This window comes from Hyalella azteca, unplaced genomic scaffold (genome assembly GCF_000764305.2).
Source record: "Hyalella azteca isolate HAZT.00-mixed unplaced genomic scaffold, Hazt_2.0.2 contig8349, whole genome shotgun sequence".
NCBI classification, from domain to species: Eukaryota; Metazoa; Arthropoda; class Malacostraca; order Amphipoda; family Hyalellidae; genus Hyalella; species Hyalella azteca.
Window position 1 is genome coordinate 78,960 of NW_025938446.1, and position 21,148 is coordinate 100,107.

The window sequence follows — 21,148 nt, forward strand, 5'->3', positions numbered from 1 at the left end:
GATAATTTAAAAACTAACAAGTTAACCAAGATGCACGATAAAAATGCATGATATCTTCTAAATTAAGCCTAATTAACTACCTCTGCCTATTCGAATTTAAGCCTTGTTGAATAATTTGCCCATAAAAACATTATTTCACTCTATTTTTTTTAGAAATTTTATGCACTTTTGAGCCAATGATGGCTGCCCACTGAAACAATATGCGGGAATTGTAAGCGTAAGGCAAAGTTTTATCAAGCAAACAAAGATTTTCAACCAAATTAATATAGGGTAATTTATTCATCGCAGTCTTCGACGAATGTTTTTCTCTATGTGATATACAATTCTGAGAGAATAAATAAAAAATAAAGGGACCAAATCTTGCTCCTGCATGAAAAATTGCGAATGAAATAACAGTTTTACTTACAATTATTTCTAGTTTATTGTGAACTAAGCTTCCAATTGCGTTAAAATAGGCATTAATTACAAAAGAAAATCCCTGACTTATAGTTATTATAAAATTTGGCATTTATAGTTTATTTAAATTGAAGAATACACTATCAGAGATTAATCATTGATATTTGTATAACAAACTCAAAGAGTTTCCTCAACTAATCAAAATAACAATTTACCTTTTTACAACCACAGCTAATATGTCAACACTACTTACTTATTTCGAACTAAAAAAAAAACAGAAGCTAGCGGGAAACCCGCGACCTGAAAAAAACTCCGCGTTTTTTGCGCTGACCGAAAAAACTGACAATGAAAACGCGCCTGAAATTCCCGAGCCTGGGGCGCTCTGAGGTATACAAGACCTACGACACACGTTATAGGTATACGTGTTATACAAGACCTGCGACACACGTTACAGTCATTCGTGTTATACAAGACCTACGACACACGTTACAGTCATTCGTGTTATACAAGACCTACGACACGCGTTACATGCAGTCATACGTGTTATACAAGACCTGCGACACACGTTACTGTCATACGTGTTATACAAGACCTGTGACACACGTTACTGTCATACGTGTTATACAAGACCTGCGACACACGTTATTGTCATACGTGTTATACAAGACCTGTGACACACGTTAGTCATACGTGTTATACAGGAACTACGGCCCACGTTATTGTCATACGAGTTATATACAAGACCTGCGACACGCGGTCTTCCAATATATTATTGAGCATATTGTATTCCACTAGTAACGCAGTCACGCTGAACATAACACCGCCCTACGTCACGCACACGCTCCATCATAGTAACACGTGGAAGTTATTGTATGAGTCCAGTCTGTTTGCTCCACTGCTGTAGGAGATCCAGCGTTACGCCGTTACCACCACACACCACCACCACCACGGGACCTGGTGAAACACCGAAACTTAATAAAACGAAACTATAAAAAAACTAACGAAACTAAACCCAAACATCAATGAAAAAATAAGAAAACTCCCAATTCGTCGGTACGGTGACTCTGCTTTTAATTGCGTTTATGGAATATTGTGATCATTGAAAAACATTCCCAAGGGTTTATCAATTACGAGAATATTATGAACACGGAATATTTTCAAAGCTGCGAATATATTATTGTATGCATGAAAGTATTTATCATTGAATTTCTCACGTTATGAATTAGCCACGAATTTCGTTATAAGTTTCGTCCTCTGCTGATTGCACTTACATTCTTGAAGTTTGAAGCTGGTGATGAGGCTGATCTTTGACATATTTTTATTCAATATATAGTGACTTTACATGATAATTTTGTTGCTTTTAAATTCTTGATATGATACCATAAATGACTTTAAATTAATTGCCTTTCTGACATTAACAAAAATCAAAGTAACACTATTGTCCTTTTCGATGCAATTTGAACTCCGCACCGAAGCTAACACTCGATGCTATTACGCATGATATTTCGTATCTCGTGGTACATCACGGATTTCTTAACGTATCACGAATCTCTTAACGTATCACGTATCTCTTAACGTATCACATATCTTTTAACGTATCACGTATCTCTTAACGTATCACATATCTTTTAACGTATCACGTATCTCTTAACGTATCACATATCTATTAATGTATCACGTATCTCTTAATGTATCACGTATCTCTTAATGTATCACGTATCTCTTAAAGTATCACGTATCTCTTAAAGTATCACGTATCTCGTAGCGTATCACGTATTTTTAAACGTATCACGTATCTCTTAACGTATCACGTATCTCTTAACGTATCACGCATCTCTCAAACAATCATGTATCTTGTAGCGTATCGCGTATCTCTTAACGTATCACGTATCTCTTAATGTATCACGTATCTCGTAGCGTATCATGTATTTCTTAACGTATCACGTATCTCTTAACGTATCAAGTATTTTAACGTATCACGTATCTCTTAAAGTATAACGTATCTCGTAGCGTATCACGAATATCTTTACGTATCACGTATCTATTAAATTATCACATATCCCGTGAGTAGAGTATCTCGTATCTCGTAGAGTATCACGTATCTCTTAACGTATAACGTATCTCCTAACGTATCACGTATTTCCTAACGTATCAAATATTTCTTAACGTATCACTTATCTCCTTAAGTATCACATATCTCGTAGCTTATCACGTATCTCGTAGCGTACCACGTATCTCGTAGTGTATCTCGTATCTCTTAACGTATCACGTATCTCTTAACGTATCACGGATCTCGAAACACGAAGATACCATATTCTTCCTCGTTGCCGAGTTCAACGTGTCTTAAAAAATATTCTAATCCTCCCGCAAAATAAAAAAATTTATACTTGGTCTTTTCTGATGCTATATTAATATACAGTACGAGGTCACCACTGTCACATTATAAGATACCCTAAGCCGTTATTATTATTATTTTTTGGTATTTTATTGTAGGTCTGGGGAGACTCACGGTCTGGGGAGACTCACGGTCTGGGGAGACTCACGGTCTGGGGAGACTCATGGTCTGGGGATACTCATGGTCTAGGGAGACTCACGGTCTGGGGAGACTCATGGTCTAGGGAGACTAGCGGTCTGGGGAGACTCACGGTCTGGGGAGACGCGCCCCTGGGAGATGAGCATCCTCAGGTGCCCCCCGTACGCCCCCGCCAGCGCTGCCCCACACGAGGGCTCCACGAGGTAGCGGTGGTCGTCTGCACAACATATATTTTCTTCACAATAATTAAGCATCATAAATAAAAATGTTTACTGGCGTGCAAGTCTTCAAAGAGCAGGCAACATTTTTGCACCTGCAAAACTGTAACTGTAGTCACTGTAACTGTAGTCACGGAGTCACTGTAAAGGAAGCAGGTTCTATGTAACTAATTGACAAATCATGCAGGATAAGATGAATAAATAAGCTAATATTATTTGATGAAGGGAAGTTACTCCACTACGTAAATTCAATAAATGCATGACGGTGAAAAAGTATACAGTCGAACACAGATGATGAAAACCAAAAAAGATTAAGAGTTTCGGGAAAGAAGGCGCACGTCAGACCTGTGAAAAAAAAGCACGCTAAATAACTACTACTAGTGGATTAGTGGAGTATACGCAAAGTATGATCCATTTCATATAATGAACAAGGTACGCAGGATAGAATATATAACAAACAAAGAGAATTTTAATTTACATATAGGATGTTACGAGGCTCATCTGTTGAGACTGGGAGAATCTAAATATATTGATGAAATGCTCACAGAAATACAGTACGCTTAGTTAAGAATTATAGTGCATTAAAGCATGAAGGATATTAGAACTATCAATCACTAAGTGACCGTGTAAAACTTGCTGGCTTGCAATAATTGAAAAGAATTAATTCTATCCTGACATGCAAGTAATTGTCTAGCAGTCACTGCGTCGTGCAGTCACTGCGTCGTACAGTCACTGCTTACTGCAGTCACTGCTTACTGCAGTCACTGCGTCGTACAGTCACTGCGTCATGCAGTCACTGAGTCGTGCAGTCACTGCGTCGTGCAGTCACTGCGTCGTGCAGTCACTGCGTCGTGCAGTCACTGCGTCGTGCAGTCACTGCGTCGTGCAGTCACAGTCGTGCAGTCACTGCCCTCTCACCCAGGAAGCGGCGACAGGCGTGCACGGCTTCCTCGTCAGACACGACCCTCGAGATGACGACGCAGCGCGGCAGCAAACGGAACACTTCGTCGCTCACCGTCAGCGCCCCGAGGGTCTTAGCCAAACTGCAGAGAGGGAGTGAGGAATGATCATGACGGGATGACGTGTACACTTGGTATGAAGCACGGCACGGTACACGTGATTCATCATGAGCCGATACACATTTCATGACGCACTATCAACCGATACACTAGACATGGGATCGGGACCAAGTGAGGCGAGTGTGAAGAGTGAAGTGCCATTGGGAACGGTACTTTGTAGTACTCTCAAAGACGGACCAGAGTACTGCGATGTAGGCCGCCGTACTTCCCCGAACCTTACCTACATGATATGAATTATACAGGCACATTTTTCTTAATGAGCACTAGCCGGACTCAACTCTTAGCTGTTAGCATTGACTACCCATTACACTTTTTGTCATATCTGTAACTTTACCTTCAAAATAATTTTTGTATCTAGCCTTCAGTATCGTTTGCTTAATGAAATATATTTTGGCCCTTTGCAATTTTGTAATTTGTACAAATATTTGTATCAACCTCGTGTGTTAGGGTCTGCAGGCACAAACATTTAATTGTGACTGTAGTCCTGTCGTCCAGCTCCAGCGACACCAGAGTCCAGGACAGACAGCGAAAGGTTGCAGTAAGAACTGTCTGCAATATAAGACTGGTTACATGTGAACAGCATGTAATTTAAGAGCACCAAGTTTGAAGTCATGAGACACAGAGCTGGTACACCGATAACTATCAAGGGACGGCTTAGAAATTGAGAAGCAACTCGTTTGTGACTTGGTGTGAAGATGAGTACGAAAGTCCCGTTTGCTTATCACATGGCGGCAAGCAATAACTGCAAGAAGCAGGCGTCAGACGAGGTGTTCCTCCGGATGATCATAACAAGACATTGAAGACAAGCGGAACCGATTATCACATTCTTTAGAGCGGATTTGATCCCTTTCCTTGAGTGTTGCTACCGGGTCTGAACTCTTTTCGCGCTCGGCGCAGTGCGACAATTGAAAGAGGTCTAGTCACTCTGTTCACATGGAAGATAATACCTAACTGGCACCTAACTTTGATGGTGGAACATTCTGGATTGTGACATACCAAAGTCAGAGAGAAGGATACCTCCATCATGCAACAGATCTGCCATTAAGTTTCAATCTCTGCGGGATTGATCTCTTTCCGTGGCGGGACCGAAGTTGTTTACTGCCTTGCCAATGGTGCTAGGAGAAGGAGAGTTCACCTTCAAGAGACGACTGGACGTATTCTTGCGCACAACTCGAACCATGTACCATTCTCAGCGGCGAGAAACAAGCTACTCTTTTCTCATCAACCTTTAATCCTGCCCGGAGTGGTGTAAGGAATAACAGCGGTAGGCCTACCTGGTGATGGCGCCGATGGCAGGGCAGAGTAGGCCTACCTGGTGATGCCATCGGTAGCAGGTCAGGGGAGACCTACCTGGTGATGCCACCGACGGCCGAACAGGGGAGGACTACCTGGTGATGCCACCGGTGGCAGGGCAGGAGTAGGTCCACCTGGTGATGCCACCGATGACAGGGCAGGGGAAGCCTACCTGGTGATGCTGCCGATGGACACGGGGCCGCCAGCCGCCAGGGCCGCATTCAGGCAGTGCGCCCCTTGCGTCTCCATCGCCAAGATGGGAACGTGACCGAGACCTGCCGCATAGCCACGTATCTTCAGCCCATGTAGGTCGTACCTATGTATATTTTGCTCATTGGAGCAAATCTCGATCATTGTTCGAAGAAAGGGGGTGAGAAGAAAAGGGGGTGAGAAGAACGCCTCAACTGGAATGAATTTATGCCTACATATGCCATTTATAGGAGTGCTTATTTTTAATTCTATTTGAATTTTTTTATGCAATATTTCTTAAACCTCATGAAAGGTTCGAGTTCATAGGAGACAAAATTTTAACGCAACCAATACCTATGCATATCTACTTACACAAGCTAAATGAATATTACTATGATCTGATGAGGTTATTAACAGTAAACTTAAAAAGAAATATACCTATTGTTGGAACAACACATTTACTTCCGATGACTACTGATAATGATGAACAAGATCACAATTAAACTAGGAACGAGGATGTCTATTGAATTCTTTGGATGAGAACACTACATTTAAGTCACTTGGATCAATGGCGTGCACGTACTTGCTTACCATTGCAGTGTTTGGTACAAAATTATACCCTGATAAATTATTCCCCACGAATGTCAACACTAATCATAGAAATACATGAATAATAAATGATAAAATACATTGAGACGTGAATTAAAATCGAATCTATGGAGCAAGAAGAACTCCACAAAAAAGTTAGAGTCATAAATTGCAAGTAAAAATAAGAAGAAAAGCGCCCCATGACACAAAACAAGGCTGAGAAGTGTGCAGTAACGGACGCAACATGGATTCCAAACACGACGTAAAAGTTTGCCGTACGGAAGCGATATGGACACCAAACACGACGTAAACATGTGCCGTAACGGACGCGACACGGATACCAAACACGACGTAAAAGTATAACGTAACGGACGCGACACGGGTACCAAACACGACTAAAAGTGTACCGTACCGGACGGGACATGGATACCAAACATGACATGAAAGTATACCGTAACGGATGCGACACGGATACCAAACACGACTAAAAGTGTACCGTAACGGACGCGACACGGATGACAAACACGACTAAAAGTGTACCGTTATGGACGCGACACGGATACCAAACACGATTAAAAGTGTACCGTAACGGACGTGACACGGATAACAAACACGACTAAAAGTGTACCGTTATGGACGCGACACGAATACCAAACACAACGTAAAAGTTTGCCGTACAGAAGCGATATGGACACCAAACACAACGTAAAAGTTTGCCGTACGGAAGCGATATGGACACCAAACAATGTACCGTTACGGATGAGGCCCGTCATGACGCCGCAGAGGAGGCCGCCGCCACCCACGGAGAGCACAAAGCAAGAAGGCTCCCCGCACTGCCGCACCACCTCGTCCACCAGCGAGCTCACTCCCTCCCTGCCCAGTGCAGGTATAGAAAACATTGCCGTCATGCGAACATCGTTGCCACAAATACGTATTGAGCTCCTGTTTCGTAACAAATTTTATAAATACCTACATTTCGCTTTAACCCTAATCACTACGGATGCAAGCAACGCGCTACAACCTCGGGTGCAATGATTTCAAGACATTTAGAATAGAATAGAAGTGTTGGCATTGAAGAAATAGGCCCATGGCCTGTTACCGATTCTTGAACTTTTCGTGTCTTGATTCACAATGGATCCGGCCTTTGGAACCCGATCTTTCCATAACTGACGATTGATTGAGATAGTTGCTGGACTTATTGCCTGGTCCGTAATTTGCTAGGCATTTTAAGATTGAACATATGCTCCTGCATAGCTTCGTCTAGTCTGTTTTGGAAGGCGTTCATACTCGGAGCGTAAACGATGCTATCAGGGAGGCTGTTCCACATGTGGGTGACTCAAAGCAAGAAGAAATGTTGTCGCATGGATGTGTTACAACGCAGTTTTTTTAGTTCATAGCCGTGGCCCCTGGTGTTAGTTCTTGCTTCAAATTCTAGTAATCCTTCTGGGACCTTGTATAAGCCATGAGTATACTTGTGTGATTCAATGAGGTCCCCACGAGGACGTCGATAACTGAGGCTTGGAAGCTTCATAATCTTTTATCTCTCCTCATAGGACTTGCCATTCAAGCCAGGAGTTATCCTTGTTGCACGTCTTTGAACACTCTCAATTAATTTTTTGTCCTTTTCAAGTATCGGTGACCACACGACGTTTCGAAACTCCAGGTTCGGGCGCACGACAGCAACAAACAACTGCTTCATCGCTTCTGCATCTAGGAACTCGAAAGAGCGTCTGATCAGTCCAAGTCGTTTATTGGCTTTATTAACGTGACCTTCAATAAGCTTCGAAAATTTCAACGCATTGTCGATATTAACTCCTAAATCTTTCTCCATTGTCGACTTCGACATCATCACTCTGTAGTTGCAACCGTGTCTTCTCATACTATAATCTTGCTGTTCATTATTCTTGCCGAGGTGGATTACTTTACATTTGTTAGCGTTAAAACGCAGCTGCCACTTATCAGCCCATGCGTCAACCAAACTGTCAAGATCACCTTGCAACTGTACTTTTTGCGACGTATTCTTCACTGTACTATAAACTTTTGTGTCGTCAGCATACATGGAGCACACGCTAGAAACAGCTTCTGGCAGATCGTTTATAAACTCAACGAATAAAACAGGCCCGAGAACGCTTCCTTGTGCCACGTCGCTGCGCACTGAAGCCCAGTCTGATACGGACCCATTAATAATGACACGTTGTCGCCTCTCTACTAGAAAATCACTGTTCCATTTGAGTACATTACTCTTAATTCCCAAAAGCTTCAATTTACGCAACAGCCGCTCATGGGGGACACTGTTAAATGCCTTGGCAAAATCGAGGTACCCTGCATATACTGGCTCCCTATCGTCCAGCAGGCAGGTCCATTCTTCAAGATAGACAAGATGTTAGTGGTGCAGGATCTACCGGCAAATAGAATAAATTTAGACCTCTTTCATCTTACATACGTCGTGATTTTATTGATGGATATAAGTACAACTTCTTTTATTTGAATTCATCTGTAAACGCACAATTGATAAATGATAAATGTCAATTTGCTCATGACGGTATCACTGTGAACTGTTGATGACGGTACTTCTAGAATCTAGAACACCCACCCCAGAGACATTTGGGTATAAAAGGTTCCTCCTATATTTTTTACGTTAATGCCAGTGAATTATTTGACGATTCATTAATTACAGTGCAGTTCAGTGATGGCTGTGTGGCAGTATGTGTTCTCAGTCTATTTTGTGATTTTATGTTTCGAATTTATATATCAAGGCTTGGTGTCGGTATGGTTCTCCGTAAGTGTCCAAACAACAAGGAATCTTCACCAGTGTCTTTCCATACTTTTCAGTTCAACCCAACATTTGACAAGACTTGCCTGAAATTAAGGCGAATGACCGACTTTGTACAGAGTATACTGTACACATAGTATTCAGAGTTTACAGAGTATAATGCGTTTACCCCTCGCCGTGTGTGACCGAGTATAATAGGTGTACTCACTGAGATAAGCAGAGCATAATTGGGTAGGACCCACCGTCTAAAGCAGAGTATACTGGCTGTATAATTAGTCCAATAGGTCTAGTCAAGATACGATAATTGATCTCCTACCATATTAGTGGGTGGTGGAAGGGGTGAACGTAAAGCAAGTCCTTCTCCCTTGAAAGTTCCTGAGCTTTCTTGTTTGCATCGTCCCAGATGGCGCCGTGAACCTGCAACGCGTTTGGAAATTAGAGAATGACGGGAATATTGGGACAGAAGAATATCTAAGAACTAGCGAGTGTTTGGGTGTGTCAGAACTGATGAGTGTTTGGGTGTGTCAAAACTGGTAAGTATTTGGGTGTGTCAGAACTGGTGAGTGTTTGGGTGTGTCAGAACTGGCGAGTGTTTTGGTGTGTCAGAACTGATGAGTGTTTGGGTGTGTCAGAACTGGTGAGTGATGAGGTGTGCCAGAACTGGTGAGTGTTGAGGTGTGTCAGAACTGGTGAGTGTTGAGGTGTGTCAGAACTGACCAAAATATCAATACTCATCTAATCTCAATTTTACCATTTGCAATGTATGCTAAAAGAAGAATTCAGGACAAAAGTTTTAACCAGTTTCATAAAATTATTCTTGCAGTTACCTGGACAGTGGCTCCTTCCCTTCGCAACTTGTCCGCCATGATGGGCGGTGTGGACGACGGCACGACGACCGTGGCGGGCAAATTGAGGCGGCGGGCGGCATGGGCGGCCGCCTGTCCAGCGTTGCCGCTAGACGACGATACCACGCCCTTGATGCCGCCGGCCGAGTGCTGCACACAGGAAGACTTACCTGAGACGGTCGCTAAGAATTACCGGAACATCAAGGAGTTAAAACTTTCATACGAGAAAGACTAGACTTGCCCTGTCCGCTTGATGGTCTGAAATAATCTATATCGTAATCATAACCTTGAATGTTTCTTGAATGGAAACCTGCCTCCTACAGACGCCCGAACATCAGTGTAACATTTATACGTAACAAGAAGGATCATTCTTACCTCTAACCACGCGCTTTATAGACAGCAGACTTAGGCTGTACAAATAGCGATACACATTTTGCCTTTTGTGGGTAATGTTGTCTTAGTTTGGCCCGGCTTGACGACGTTTCAGTGACACATGTAGAAATTATGTCATTATTTGGACTGCATTAACCATTTGTTTTCCATGTACAAAATGCTCATTTATTGATTTGTATTACTTCTGAGAAGACTTGAACAAAATGTACGTGAGCACTAAAGGTTGACTTCTAAATCTGCTTTATTGACCTCATTAACCTATTGATTTCTCACTAATCATCACTCACACTCTTTCTGACGAGGTTACCGATGCCTCTGATCTTGAAGCTGCCGCTGGGCTGCGTGTTCTCGAGCTTGAGCAACACGCGCACTCCACACGCTGTCTCTTATACACATCTAGATGTGTATAAGAGACAGNTAGATCTCTTTCATTTTACATACCCCGCGATATTATTGATGGATATAATTACAGCTTTCTATTTTTAAATTTACCTGTAAACGCGCAATTAATAAATGATAAGTGTCGATTTACTTATGGCGGTATTTCTATAACACTCACCCTAGAGACGCTTGGGTACAAATGATTCCTCTTATAATTTCTAAGTAAATGCTCATGAATTATTTGAGGATTAGTTGCTTACATTTAAGTTCAGTGATGGTTTAGTGACAGAATGTGTTCCCAGTCAATTTTTTATACATGTATTGAATTTATGCATTACGACTTGATATCGGTCGGTCCTCATAAGCGTCCAAACAACAATTAAGGAACCTTCACGAGTGTCTTTCCATGCTTTTCAGTTCAATCCAACATTAGAACTGGTGAACTGGACTGATATAACGGCAAGTGACCGAGTTCATACAGAGTATTCAGAGTTTACAAAGTATAATAGGTTTACCCCCCCCTGTGAGACCGAGTATAATAGGTGTACTCACTGAGATAAGCAGAGCATAATTGGGTAGGACCCACCGTTTAAGGCAGAGTATAATGGCTGTATAATTAGTTCAATAGGTCTAGTCAGGGTACGATAATTGATCTCTCACCATATGAGTGGGTGGTGGAACGGATGAACGTAAAGCAAGTTCCTGTCTCTTATACACATCTAGATGTGTATAAGAGACAGGTCACTGCGCCGTGCAGTCACTGCGCCGTGCAGTCACTGCGCCGTGCAGTCACTGCGCCGTGCAGTCACTGCGCCGTGCAGCCACTGCGCCGTGCAGTCACTGCGCCGTGCAGTCACTGCGCCGTGCAGTCACTGCGCCGTGCAGTCACTGCTCCGTGCAGTCACTGCGCCGTGCAATCACTGCGCCGTGCAGTCACTGCGCCGTGCAGTCACTGCGTCGTTCAGTCACTGCCCTCTCACCCAGGAAGCGGCGACAGGCGTGCACGGCTTCCTCGTCAGACACGACCCTCGAGATGACGACGCAGTGCGGCAGCAAACGGAACACTTCGTCGCTCACCGTCAGCGCCCCGAGGGTCTTAGCCAAACTGCATGGGGGGAGTGAGGAATGGTCATGACGGGGTGGCGTGTACACTTGGCATTAAGCACGGCATGGTACACTTGATGCATCATGAGCCGATACACATTACGTGATGCACCATGAACCGATACACTAGACTGGGATCGGGATCAAGTGAGACGAGGGTGAAGAGTGCGGTACCATTGGGAACGGTACTTTGTCCTACTCCCAAAGACGGACTGGAGACCAGAGTACTCCGATGTAGGCCGCCGTACTTCTCCGATCTGACTGATGATATGAAGTATACAGGTACAATTCTCTTAATAATCACTAACCGGGCTCAACTCTTAGCTGTTAGCAATGACTAGTCATTACACTTTTTGCCAATTTTGTAACTTTCCCGTGAACACCATCATTGTGCCTTGCCTGCGGTATCGTTTGCTTAATGAAATATATTTTGGCCCTTTGCAATTATGTGATTTGTACCTTATCAACATCTTGTGTTAGGATCGGCCGGAAGAAAAATTTAATTTGACTGTAGCCCTGTCGTCCCGCTACAGCAACACCAGAGTACAGGACAGACAGCGAAAGGTTGTAGGAAGAATTGTCTGCAATATACGACTTGGGAGGGGCACAGCCGTAGGCCACAAATTTTACTCTTAAATAAGCCCTGGATCCAACTTCCACCTTCACCATCCATAAACTTTACTCAGCCTCAGTTATAGAAGCAGCAGGCTAAGCTTGAACCCCGTAATCCAGACAAGCGTCACACTGCCGTAAGATAATAGCGGCGTAGATCTTCAGTCAATACTTAAAAGTATGTTCGCTTATAAGCAGGCAGTTCCTCATCCGGCTGTACCTACTCCGGCCTAACCTCTTCTGGCTGTACCTACTCCGGCCTAACCTCTTCTAGCTTAACCTATTCATGCGGTTCCGGCTAATAACCTTCTTGCAGCCAATGACTGGCTCTACCAGCACACTCGGACCGCCTTTCTAACTTCCTGCAGTCAATGAGGTTAGGTTAGGTCCGCTCAGGATTGTTTAGGGGTGAGAAATGTTTCAACTTGTGTAGGTAAGGCCTGAAGAGGTTTTGCCAGATGCAGTATGGCCATGCTTACCTTTAGCAGGCTTATTTAGTGGCTGTGTACATACGGCACTATGGCTTCGAGCACTTTCCTTTAAAGACTGTTATTCCCTCTAGCGTTCTTACCTACAGAAAAATATATTAACATAGTGTGAAGTTTAGCAAAGAGGACCTCCGACGTGCGCCCCCGACTGAGCACAAGTGCATAGCATGAAACGGGCACCAAATTTGATGTCTTGAGACACAGAGCTGGCACACTGACAACTATCAAGGGGCGGCACAGAAATTGAGGAAGCCACTCGTTTGTGACCTTGGTGTGAAGAAAGTCCCTAAAGTCCAGTTTGGTTATCACATGGTGGCAATAACTGCAAGAGGCAGGCGTCAGACGAGGTGTTCCTACGTACGATCAGTATAAGACAAGCGGAACCGATGATCACACTCTTCAGAGACCTTATGATCCTTCTCCTTGAGTGTCGCTGACTGGTGTGAACATTTTTTCACGCTCGGTGCAGTGCGACAATTGGAAGAGGTCCAGCGAACCTTCGGATCCAGGATCAACGGGATGGAGGAGTTGAACTACCGGCGGAGGCTGGAGCGTTTGGACCACTACTCTGTGCAGCGGAGACGGGAGAGGCATGTCAATAACCGGACTGGCCAATAACTTTGATGGTGGAACCTTCTGGATTGTGACATTTCAAAATCAAAGAGAGTGATGTGCAGGATACCTCCATCATGCAACAGATCTGCCGTCAAGCTTCATTCTCTGCGGGAAGGATCTCTCTCCAAGGCGGGACCGAAGTTATTTTATCGCCCTGGCGATGGTGCTAGAAAGAAGAGAGTTTACCCTAGAGATAGTCACGAGATGACTGGATGTGTTGCTGTGCACAATCTGTACCAGTACCATCCTTGGCAGCAAAAAACAAGCAACTCTTTCTCATCAACCTTTAATCCTGCCCGGAGTAATGTGAGGACTGGCAAAGGTAGGTCTACCTGGTGATGCCGCCCATTGCCAGGCAGGGGAGGCCTACATGATGATGCCACCGATGTGCCACCGATGGCAGGGCAGGGGAAGCCTACCTGGTGATGCCACTGATGGCAGAGCAAGTGAGGTCTACCTTATGATGCCACCGATGGCAGGGAAGGGGAGGCCTACGTGGTGATGCCACCGATGGCAGGGTAGACAAGCCTACCTGGTGATGTTACCGGTGGCAGGGCAAGAGTAGGTCCACCTGGTGATTGCGCCGATGGCAAGGCAGGGGAAGCTTACCTGGTGATGCTGCCGATGGACACGGGTCCGCCAGCCGCCAGGGCCGCATTCAGGCAGTGCGCCCCTTGCGTCTCCATCGCCAAGATGGGAACGTGACCGAGACCTGTCGCATAGCCACGTATCTTCAGCCCATGTAGGTAGTACCTACATTTTGCTCATTGGAGCAAATCTCGATCATTGTTCAGAGAAAGGGGGTTAGAAGAAAGGGGGTGAGAAGAAACCCTCAACTGGAATGATTTTATGTCTACATATGCCATGCATACAAGTGCTTATTTTTAATTCTATTTTAAAATTTTTATGCAATATTTCTTAAACCTCGTAAAAGGTTCGAGTTCATAGATGACAAAATTTTAACGCAATAAATACCTATGCATATCTACTTACAAAGCTAAATGAGTATTACTAAGATCTGATGAGGTAAACTGAAAAAGAAATATACCTATTGTTGGAACAACATATTTACTTCAGATGACAACTGACAATGATGAACAAGATCACAACTAAACTAGGAACGAGGATGGCTATTGATTTCTTTGGATGAGAATATTACTTTGAAGTCACTTGGATAAATGGAGTGCACGTACTTGCTTACCATTGCAGTGTTTGATACACAATTATACCCTGATGTATTATTCCCCACGAATGTCAACACTAATCATAGAAACACATGAATAATAAATGATAAAATACATTGAGACGTGAATTAAAACCGAATCTATGGAGCAAGAATAACTCCACAAAAAAGTTAGAGGCATAAATCGCAAGTAAAAATAAGAAGAAAAGCGCCCCATGACACAAAACAAGGCTGAGAAGTGTGCCGTAACGGACGCAACATGGATACCAAACACGACGTAAAAGTGTGCCGTAACGGAGGCAACATGGATATAAAACACGACGTAAAAGTGTGCCGTAACGGAGGCAACATGGATGCAAAACACGACGTAAACGTGTGCCGTAACGGACGCGACATGGACACCAAACAGTGTACCGTTACGGATGAGGCCCGTCATGACGCCGCAGAGGAGGCCGCCGCCCCCCACGGAGAGCACAAAGCAAGAAGGCTCCCCGCACTGCCGCACCACCTCGTCCACCAGCGAGCTCACTCCCTCCCTGCCCAGTGCAGGTGTAGAAAACATTGACGTCATGCGAACATCGTTGCCAAAAAATACGTATTGAGCTCCTGTTTCGTAACAATACTTATGAATATCTACATTTATATATAAGTACTTCAGCCTGCTTAAATTGCAAGTTCACAAGGAATTTAAAAGCAAATAAAACGCCAAGCAAATTCACCATATCGAGATTGAAAACGTTTTGGAGTCTAGCTCCATCAACAATCTAAAAAATGTACACAATCATTTTATAATTCAAAATTCTAAGTCAGACATTAAAAAATAAAAAGACATGAAATACAAAACAACCTTAAGTCGAAAAAAAGTACTCGCGGAACACAGAGTCATAGGAGACACGAAAAGATTAAAACCAAAGAAAAAACACTAAAACTTGAACGCCTAACGATTCACTATTTCAAGAGGATAGGAACTGAACGCATTTTTTAGACACGGTTTTCGTTTGAAGATATGTAGAGACTACAAATCCTTAAATCCGAACTGCCTGAGCTGGAACTGAATATCCTGAAATCACTCTCACATATAGCCACGTCGCACTGTTCAGCATGGAGGCGCACGGAAGAATAAGGATGATTGCTGAGAAGCAAGTTCGAACGATAGCTCCTGCCACGGTGTTCAGAAACCCGGATGTACAAGTTTCCCGACGTCATTCCAACGTACGCCGATGCGCAGCGCGAACAACTGTACTCATAAACCATGTTTGATCGCATCCAGGCTGGAAAAACGTCCTCATACCTGAAGATCGAACCAATTTTGAAATTGTTTACCAGTCGATTTACTTACCAGAAAAACATGTAAATTCACATTCGGGAAATATTTCAACAACGAAATCTTTAGTTTTCAGGACATGGCTTCAGGCGCACTATCAAAATAGGGCAATGTGCAATAAATAGTTTCTTTTACGTACTATCGCATTCAGTCACAGTTTCAGAAAATTTGTTAGACAAGAAGAGTTTGATTTTACTAAACACAAGGCACGATGGAAAACTATTCAACTGAACTATATTACGAATAAATTCGAATTCCAAATGCATATCATGCAAGGTAGAACAAACCCTATAGCTGCGGTATATCAAAGTTTGAAGGCTATACATATTCAATTTGAAACGAAAAATCAGAGAATAGGATATCAGAAAGATATCACGAAAGATTAGAAAAGTATCATCAATATTATACCTTTCCGATCTTCAAGCATCCCTCTCATGCGGGCCTTTTCTTTGATTATATAAACCTCCAACATTCTTCAATAAAATTCACTATTGAATTAGAAACCAACAATAGCTTGTCGTTTCTCGATTATAAAGTAACTAAATCTGGCGGTCGTTTTTAGACTTCCGTCTATCGAAAACCGACATTTATCGGCTTGGGTATTTAAGCTTCTTTGGCTTCTGCTCGTTTCGTTTCAAAGTGAATTATAGTCTTCAAACTTTGATATACCGCGGCTCTAGGGTTTGTTCTTCCTTCCATGATATTTTTTATTTTTTTTTTCATGATATGAATATGGAATTTGCATGAATTAGTAATATATTTTAGCTGAATGGTTTTCCATCGTGCCTTGTGTTTAGTAAAATCAAACGCTTCTTATCTAACTAATTTTCTGAAACTGTGACGGAACGCTATAGTAAGAAAACCATTTATTGCACATTGCCCTATTTTGATAGTGCGTCTCAAGCTATGTCCAGAGTACTAAAAAATTTGTTTATGAAATATTTCTTGAATGTTAATTTGCATGTTTAGCTGGTAAATAATTTCAAAATTGGTTCTTTCTTCAGGTATAAGGACGTTACTCCTGCCCGGATGCGATCGAACATGGTCTATGAGTACAGTTGTGCGCACTGCGATCCGGCGTAGGTTAGAATGACGTCGAGAAACTTCCACATCCGAATCGTTCGAACTTGCTTCTCGGCAAGCATCCTTATTCTTCCGTGCGCCTCCATGTCGAACAGTGCGACGTGGCTGTATCTGAGAGTGATTTCAGGATATTCGGTTCCACCTCAGGCAGTTCTGATTTGAGGATTTTGGAGTCTCTACATATCTTCAAACGAAAACCATGTCTCAATAATGCGTTCAGTTACTATATAGTCTTGAAATAGTGAATCGTTAGGCTTTTAAGTTTTAGTGTTTTTCTTAGGTTTTAATCTTTTCGTGTCTCCCATGACTCTGTGTTCATCGAGTACTGGTTTTCGATTTAAGGCGTTATGCGTTTTATGTCTTTTCATGTTATAATGTCTGACTTAGAATTTTGAATTATAAAATGATTGTTTCATTTTTTAGATTGTCGAACTGATGATGGAGCTGGGCTCCGAAACGTTTCAATATCTTGAAACGAATTTGCTTGACGTTTTCTTTGCTTTTAAATTCCTTCTTATCTACATTTAAATTCACTTCTCACCCTATGACGACGGATGCAAGCAACACGCTACAACCTCGGCTGCGATGATTTCAAGACTTTTAATTAAATTAATCTTAGATCTCTTTCATTTTACATACCCCGCGATATTATTGATGGATATAATTACAGCTTTCTATTTTTAAATTTACCTGTAAACGCGCAATTAATAAATGATAAGTGTCGATTTACTTATGGCGGTATTTCTATAACACTCACCCTAGAGACGCTTGGGTACAAATGATTCCTCTTATAATTTCTAAGTAAATGCTCATGAATTATTTGAGGATTAGTTGCTTACATTTAAGTTCAGTGATGGTTTAGTGACAGAATGTGTTCCCAGTCAATTTTTTATACATGTATTGAATTTATGCATTACGACTTGATATCGGTCGGTCCTCATAAGCGTCCAAACAACAATTAAGGAACCTTCACGAGTGTCTTTCCATGCTTTTCAGTTCAATCCAACATTAGAACTGGTGAACTGGACTGATATAACGGCAAGTGACCGAGTTCATACAGAGTATTCAGAGTTTACAAAGTATAATAGGTTTACCCCCCCCTGTGAGACCGAGTATAATAGGTGTACTCACTGAGATAAGCAGAGCATAATTGGGTAGGACCCACCGTTTAAGGCAGAGTATAATGGCTGTATAATTAGTTCAATAGGTCTAGTCAGGGTACGATAATTGATCTCTCACCATATGAGTGGGTGGTGGAACGGATGAACGTAAAGCAAGTTCTTCTCCCTTGAAAGTTCGTTAGCTTTCTCGTCCGCCTCGTCCCAGATGGCGCCGTGCACCTGCAACGCGTTTGGAAATTAGATAATGACGGGAATATTGGGACTGAAGTATTTCTAATAGCTGGCGGGTGTGTGGGTGTGTCAGAACTGATCAGTGTTTGGATGTGCCAGAACTGACCAAATATCACAACTTATCTAATCTCAAATTTCACCATTTGTAATGTGTGCTGCAAGACAAATTCAAGATAAAAGTTTTACCAAATTTCATAAAATTATTCTTGCAGTTACCTGGACAGTAGCTCCCTCCCTTCGCAACTTGTCCGCCATGATGGACGGTGTGGACGACGGCACGACGACCGTGGCGGGCAAATTGAGGCGGCGGGCGGCATGGGCGGCCGCCAGTCCAGCGTTGCCGCCAGACGACGATACCACGCCCTTGATGCCGCCGGCCGAGTGCTGCACACAGGAAGACTTACCTGAGACCATTTATTATTATTAATCCTAACCACCTTGAAAAACTATCATAGATAAAGCATGGACACCCATTTGCCCATTTGCCCGAACTCACAAATTAATAATTGCCTGGGTGGGCGTATAGGTACACCAGGAAGCCCCTACCTGCACACAGGAAGACATACCTGAAACGGTCGTTAAGAATTACCGGAACATCAAGGAGTTAAAACTTTCTTACGAGGAAGACTAGACTCGCAATGTCCGCTTGATGGTCTGAAATAATCTATCTTAATAATAACCTTGAATGTTTCCTGAATGGAACCAGACTCCTACAGACCCCCTAACATCAGTGTAACATTCATACGTTACAAGAAGGATCAATCGCACCTCTAACCACGCGCTTCCTAGACAGCAGACTTACTGTACAAATAGCGATACACATTTTGCCTTTTGTGGGTAATGTTGACTTAGTTTGGCCCGGCTTGACGACGTTTCAGTGACACATGTAGAAATTATGTCATTATTTGGACTGCATTAACCATTTGTTTTCCATGTACAAAATGCTCATTTATTGATTTGTATTACTTCGTAGAAGACTGTTGAACAAAATGTATGTGAGCGCTAAATGTTGACTTCTAAATCTGCTTTATTTACCTCATTGACCTATTGATTTCTCACTAATCATCACTCACACTCTTTTTGACGAGGTTACCGATGCCTCTGATCTTGAAGCTGCCGCTGGGTTGCGTGTTCTCGAGCTTGAGCAACACGCGCACTCCACACGCCTGCTGCAGCTCGAGGCTCTCCAGCAGCGGCGTGACCACGTGGAATACATCGTCCCGTCCTGCTGCGATGGACATCTTGACGAGCAAGAAGTGGTTTATTCACGGAAAATAATCCCCAAACACGAGATTTTTCCCTTGATTTTCCTGGAATGGTTATAAATACTGTTGGACGAGGGAGAATTCTCTTAGTATTTTAAATTAATTTTTAATGATGAAAGATTTCCTCTCCATTGTTTGAAGAAACGGTCGGGCCGCCCTTTTGGTTTAGTGGCCGGGCGTCCCGTGAAATTCGCCCAGGATGATTCGTGCTTGATATGCCATCTTCTAAGAAAATAGCTACACGGTTTTATTTTATTTCGCGGCCGGCTACTATAGAACCCCCGTCAGACCGTTTTTTTCAAACGCTGTACCAACAGTTGGACGTTTTAAAGCTTGAAACTAATTTGGGGCGTTAAAGATGTAATTTTATTGTCGAGGTAAGAGCTGGTTTTTGGTCACAGAGGAAATCTGCATAGGTCTCTAATTTGGATACACCTTTAAGTGATTTTTATCGTTGGGAAATAGTATTGTTGCAATTAAAGGCACCGTTTCAGTTTGTTGGAATTATTTCCCAAACCTGGAATTTCAGAGATGAAGCACGCGACTGTTCAGCAAAAGAAAATTTCCGCTTACGCTTCTTGGCCGACACTAATATTTAGTTGGTGTTAATATGTTTGAGTTGACACCAATATATATTTATTTTATTTTTATTGAGTACTTTTTAATACCGTTTGCTGTGCTGACACTCATTACAATATTCATCCTGAGTGTCAGAATTCCTGGCCAAAACTTCGTTGTTGATATTGGAGAACCAGGCACTAATTTTTTCGTTTAGAGTAGAAGCAGGCCATTAGTCCTTACAGCTGACGCGTGGGGTGGGCATTTCTAGGGGCGAAGGTCATAGCACGCGAAAAACGTGGCATAAATTAGGTCGAATCATACACGTACTTAATGATAGATATAATAAGATATACATTTGGTTAAAAATAAATGAAATACTCTAAAATATAAATTAAGAGATTTAAAATTGCGCTATAGCATGAACACAGTACACACACTTTAATTTGCGAGAAGTTCTTGGTAGCGCATCAAACACACAAAACATCGTTTATTATGCAGGAATAGGAACTTCAATTACAGAAATAACGCAATTTTCCATGAATACTTAGGAAATCAAATTCAATATCAATTAGCCATACAAAACCTGATTGAATTATTGAACGTAACTAGTAAGAAACCTGACATATTGTCTTCATGTTAACTGTATATAGCAACTCCGATACGCAAGGCTGGCGCTCCCACACTGACACTGTGTGGCCTTGTGTGACGCCGTATGTGTGGCTGCTGCATGTGCAGCGTATGGCTGTATGAATGTGTTGCTGACACACGTGCTTGGCTGAATGGCTTATCATGACGCCAGTATAAGAGATAAGAGGCTTTTTGTCTAATGCGTTGATGTATAAATTGTATCATAATGAATGATGAGAGATCTGC

The 21,148-nt window shown here is 42.6% G+C and overlaps 1 protein-coding gene across 1 annotated transcript; it reads right to left on the bottom strand.

Moving 5' to 3' along the window:
- Positions 1-1,154: 1,154 nt before the first annotated feature.
- On the bottom strand, positions 1,155-19,704 carry LOC108665493 (serine dehydratase-like). The gene is made up of 14 exons (XM_047881595.1): positions 19,523-19,704; positions 18,666-18,833; positions 18,337-18,437; positions 15,105-15,226; positions 14,117-14,219; positions 11,669-11,793; positions 10,595-10,686; positions 9,897-10,064; positions 9,386-9,486; positions 7,048-7,169; positions 5,692-5,794; positions 4,066-4,190; positions 3,042-3,146; positions 1,155-1,350 (listed from the first exon to the last, which is right to left on the bottom strand). Exons 1-14 carry the CDS (start codon positions 19,688-19,690, stop codon positions 1,262-1,264), a joined length of 1,692 nt encoding a protein of 563 aa, XP_047737551.1. The 5' UTR covers positions 19,691-19,704; the 3' UTR covers positions 1,155-1,261.
- Between the last annotated feature and the right edge of the window lie 1,444 nt (positions 19,705-21,148).

What these genes read in the sequence shown, in the direction of transcription:
- LOC108665493 (XM_047881595.1), bottom strand. Translation starts at nt 19,690, where the DNA reads ATGTCCATCGCAGCAGGACGGGACGATGTATTCCACGTGGTCACGCCG. An exon ending in CGCCTGTCGCCGCTTCCTGG is followed by an intron (nt 10,687 to 11,668) that starts GTGAGAGGGCAG and finishes TATAAGAGACAG; the next exon opens with CGTGTGGAGTGCGCGTGTTG. An exon ending in TCCATCGGCAGCATCACCAG is followed by an intron (nt 4,191 to 5,691) that starts GTAGGCTTCCCC and finishes CCCTCTCTGCAG; the next exon opens with TTTGGCTAAGACCCTCGGGG.